General features: G+C 35.5%; 1 protein-coding gene across 1 annotated transcript; it reads left to right on the top strand.

The window, feature by feature from the left end:
- Positions 1 to 3,097: 3,097 nt before the first annotated feature.
- Positions 3,098 to 3,286, top strand: SARC_13450 (hypothetical protein; the record flags this gene model as incomplete). Its single annotated transcript, XM_014292421.1, has 1 exon — positions 3,098 to 3,286. A coding segment is annotated over one exon (189 nt), but the record flags the coding sequence as incomplete, so codon positions are not given.
- Positions 3,287 to 3,679: the final 393 nt, after the last annotated feature.

Below are 3,679 nucleotides of genomic sequence, written 5' to 3' on the forward strand. Positions count from 1 at the left end.
TATGTGTGCGTGTGTGTGTATCTATGTATGTATGTATGTATGTATGTATGTATGTATGTATGTATGTATGTATGTATGTATGTATGTATGTATGTATGTATGTATGTATATATATATATATATATATATATATGCATGTATTTGTATATTTGTGTGTGGTGTGTAAGTTTGTGTGGGTTTCTAGTTGATCTGAATCTTAAAACGACTATGCAGGTTTGCGTCTGGTGGTGTGTGTATTTAATATATGGACACGCATGCGTACACGGAGTTTATGTGAAAATAAGCACTTGCTCATGATTGCAACAATTACAACTCATAAATCATAGCATAAAGAAACGTATTATACATACTGGGTCGTATCGTGGCTTGCGCTCGGGATATAGCTTGCCTGCTGAGCATGTCGAAGACTGTAAATGGTTTGTGCGTGAAATGCTGTAGTGACGTCGGACAGACGATTATCGATGAAACGAATTATTGCAAATCTATATCTATATGGTTGCAGAAGCAGACTATCCGAGACAGCTCTTTATGTTCTTTTAGAAGGAGCTTGTAATGAGGTACTTTTATGGTGATGGACTTCAAAACTACCCGCTAGACGTCTATTGAAGTATGGGATGTGACGCAATGAACAAGTACATAAAAAGTCGCATCACAGTTTTCAATCATCAATACATCCACAGTATGATAAAATACTATAAAAAATTGGTACGCAGCATGATGTCACATCTCCTCGTGTGACCGGGACCAGTCAGGAGCGTTTAGGGTATGACTCGTATGCGTCATAATCATTCGGCTATACATAGCCTACTAAATAGAACATACTTTTTTATATATAAAATATTAATTTATAAAAATTGTTTGGGAGTGCCACAGTGTGGTCAGACCGTCAGTGCCTCTGTAATTTTTTTAAATTTTGTTTTTTGTTTTCTATGTTTTTTGAAACAAAAACCTTTAAAAAAGTTTTGTTCGAAGGAAAAAAATATCGTTTTTACGTTAAAAAAATTGTCGTACATATTTACCATCGGGATTTCAACTCTGCAATTTGTCGTTCTTTTATATACGTTAACGCATAAAATTCAATCATTTTTTTGCGTTTACGTCACTTCGCACTCAAAAGAACAAAACATAAATACATACACAAATAGCCCTACTCTAGAAACACCTTGCCTCAAATACCTTGCCATCCTTTGTCTACTACTAAAATAAATAGATGATGCAAATCGAATTGACGAGTCAGTCTGCACTCAGCACTCTGCCAGTGGATGCTGATTGCTGAGTCTGTTGACTGCTGTCAGCCTGTCACTGCTGTGGGTGACTGGGTCTGGTGGCTGGTGGCCCTGTGCCGGGCGGCGGCTTGGGCCTGTGGGAGTACTATATATTTATGGAAATTTGGAACCAGCTTCCTACGGACTTTAGTCCGATGTGGTATATTTTTATTTAATCTCTTAAGAGTATTTGAGGGTCATGAGTCATGACCAGCTAAATAATTTATTTTTATTTTTTTAAATGAATATCAAATCTTTGCTCCTGCAATGTGGTATGATAAATATTTTCTATTGGACATAACTATTACATTTGACTGTATTTACTATTTACGAGTGTACGTCTGTACGATATGTGATATGATATTTACTGTATTTAAATATTTACGTAATGTTTACTGGCATAAATGGTTTTTAAATTTATTTTAAAAGAAAGTAGCAAAATACCCCATCCATGTTCATACTCAGGCGATTAAATCGGGCCGAAAATAAAGAGCGTTCCATATTTACTTAATCCGGATTTCTATTTAATCCCAATATTTTTGGTACATTTCAAGATTAGGTATTTCAATGACCTGCGAAGGCGTCAAGGTCGTAGTACAAGCAGAGCACCTTCTATGCTTTTAAAAGGGTATAACACTACATCGGAATCGTCCAAAACTCAATTATTGGGTCTAAATATTCCTAATTAGTGAAGTTTTAAAGTTGTCGCGTACAAATATTGTCCAAATAATATCGTATATTCATCCTTATAACCAATACAAGCTTCAGCTTCTAAAATCGAGAAAAAGTTTGTTTGCGCCATGAGATGTGCCATGTCATCGTTTGCACGATGAATCGCATTTCTTGAATTCACCCACAAATGATTACAATAACATTTTCAGGGCCTACTTATGCTTATATAAGTAATACGAAGATCTAAAAATCATATATAAAAAAGCCATATAATTGAATACGCACCCCTAATGGATGTCATTGATGGATGCATGCACGTAAATGATGATTTTGAGAAGTATAAGAAGCCACCTATACCTCAAAAATGAGTTTTGAACTAATAATACTTATATTTATTATATATTAGAATTTTTAGAAGGTTCAAATTGCTAATACGCGACCTGGAAATCCAAGATTTGGCATGGTCGAAAAGTGCACAATGGTGTTCATAAATCAATACTGTACATATCTGTCTGAACCAGTTGAGGCTCGAGAGCTATCAAGTTGGCGCCTTCGCAAAATTCTTTTGAAATGTTTTTATAAGAAAAAGCCTAGAAAAATAAATTGTGATTATTTTCAAAACCGGATAGATAGTCTGAATTAGGTTTGCTTCTTTAAAATCGAGTCCCCTTTTTAGTCTATATGGATGGGGTAATGCATATAAAAAATATAAACAAAATAAAATTTGTGATCAGATGTCAAATTCTCAGAAGGCTATGGATCAGATGACAGTCCAGATGGATGGCAAGGTGTCAAAGTATGATACGTGTCAGTTCAATGTAGGGTTCTGGGTTTGGGTTTCAGTTCCGTAGTCTTCGAAATTGTAATGGAAGCTTTTGGAATTTGGAACATGCGCGCTACTAGCTCGTTGCCTGTACACAGTTTAGAATTGTAGATGCTCACCTCTTTCCTCTATGTACATATGTATTAATAATAAAACTGCTTGTGAACGTACACACAAAAGTGATTTGTTATTTACCTATCCTTGGACTTCAACCTTTCATCATTTACATATGAATTTGCGCGACAATCTACAAAGTACATATTGTATCACAGAAAGTAGAAAGTGTTACTTATGCATTCGGCAATAGTCAGTCTATTCACTTTTATTGAAGACAAATATGTCTACCATCGCAAGGGCCGGTAAACGGCTGCTAATTGCAATTGGCGGTAACAGTATAATCAAGAATCCGAAAAAGACATCAATTGCAGAGCAAGCAGAGACCATCAAGGTCACGGCTATGAAAATAGCCACACTGGTGACGCAGAGAGGATATGAGGTTGCGATAACACATGGCAACGGACCACAGGTGTGAAGAATTATAATATGTTGTATATATATGTATGTGTGTGTGTGTGTGTGTGTGTGTGTGTGTGTGTGTTGTGTGTGTATATATATATGTGTGTGTGTGGGCGTGTGTGTGTGTTTATGTATGTATTTATGTATGTATGTATGTATATATGTATGTATGTAAGTAAGTATATATAAATGTATGTACGTATGTATGTCTATGTGTGTTTGTGTCTGTATTTATGTATATTTATATATATGTGTGTGTGTGTATGTGTGTGTGTGTGTGTGTGTGTGTGTGTGTGTGTGTGTGTGTGTGTGTGTATGTGTGTATTAAAGTATGTATGTATATATGTACGTATGCATATATATATATATAAATATATGTGTGTGTGTGTGTGTGTGCGTGGGG

The sequence above is a fragment of the Sphaeroforma arctica genome (genome assembly GCF_001186125.1).
Source record: "Sphaeroforma arctica JP610 unplaced genomic scaffold supercont1.3302, whole genome shotgun sequence".
In the NCBI taxonomy this organism is placed as follows: domain Eukaryota; class Ichthyosporea; order Ichthyophonida; genus Sphaeroforma; species Sphaeroforma arctica.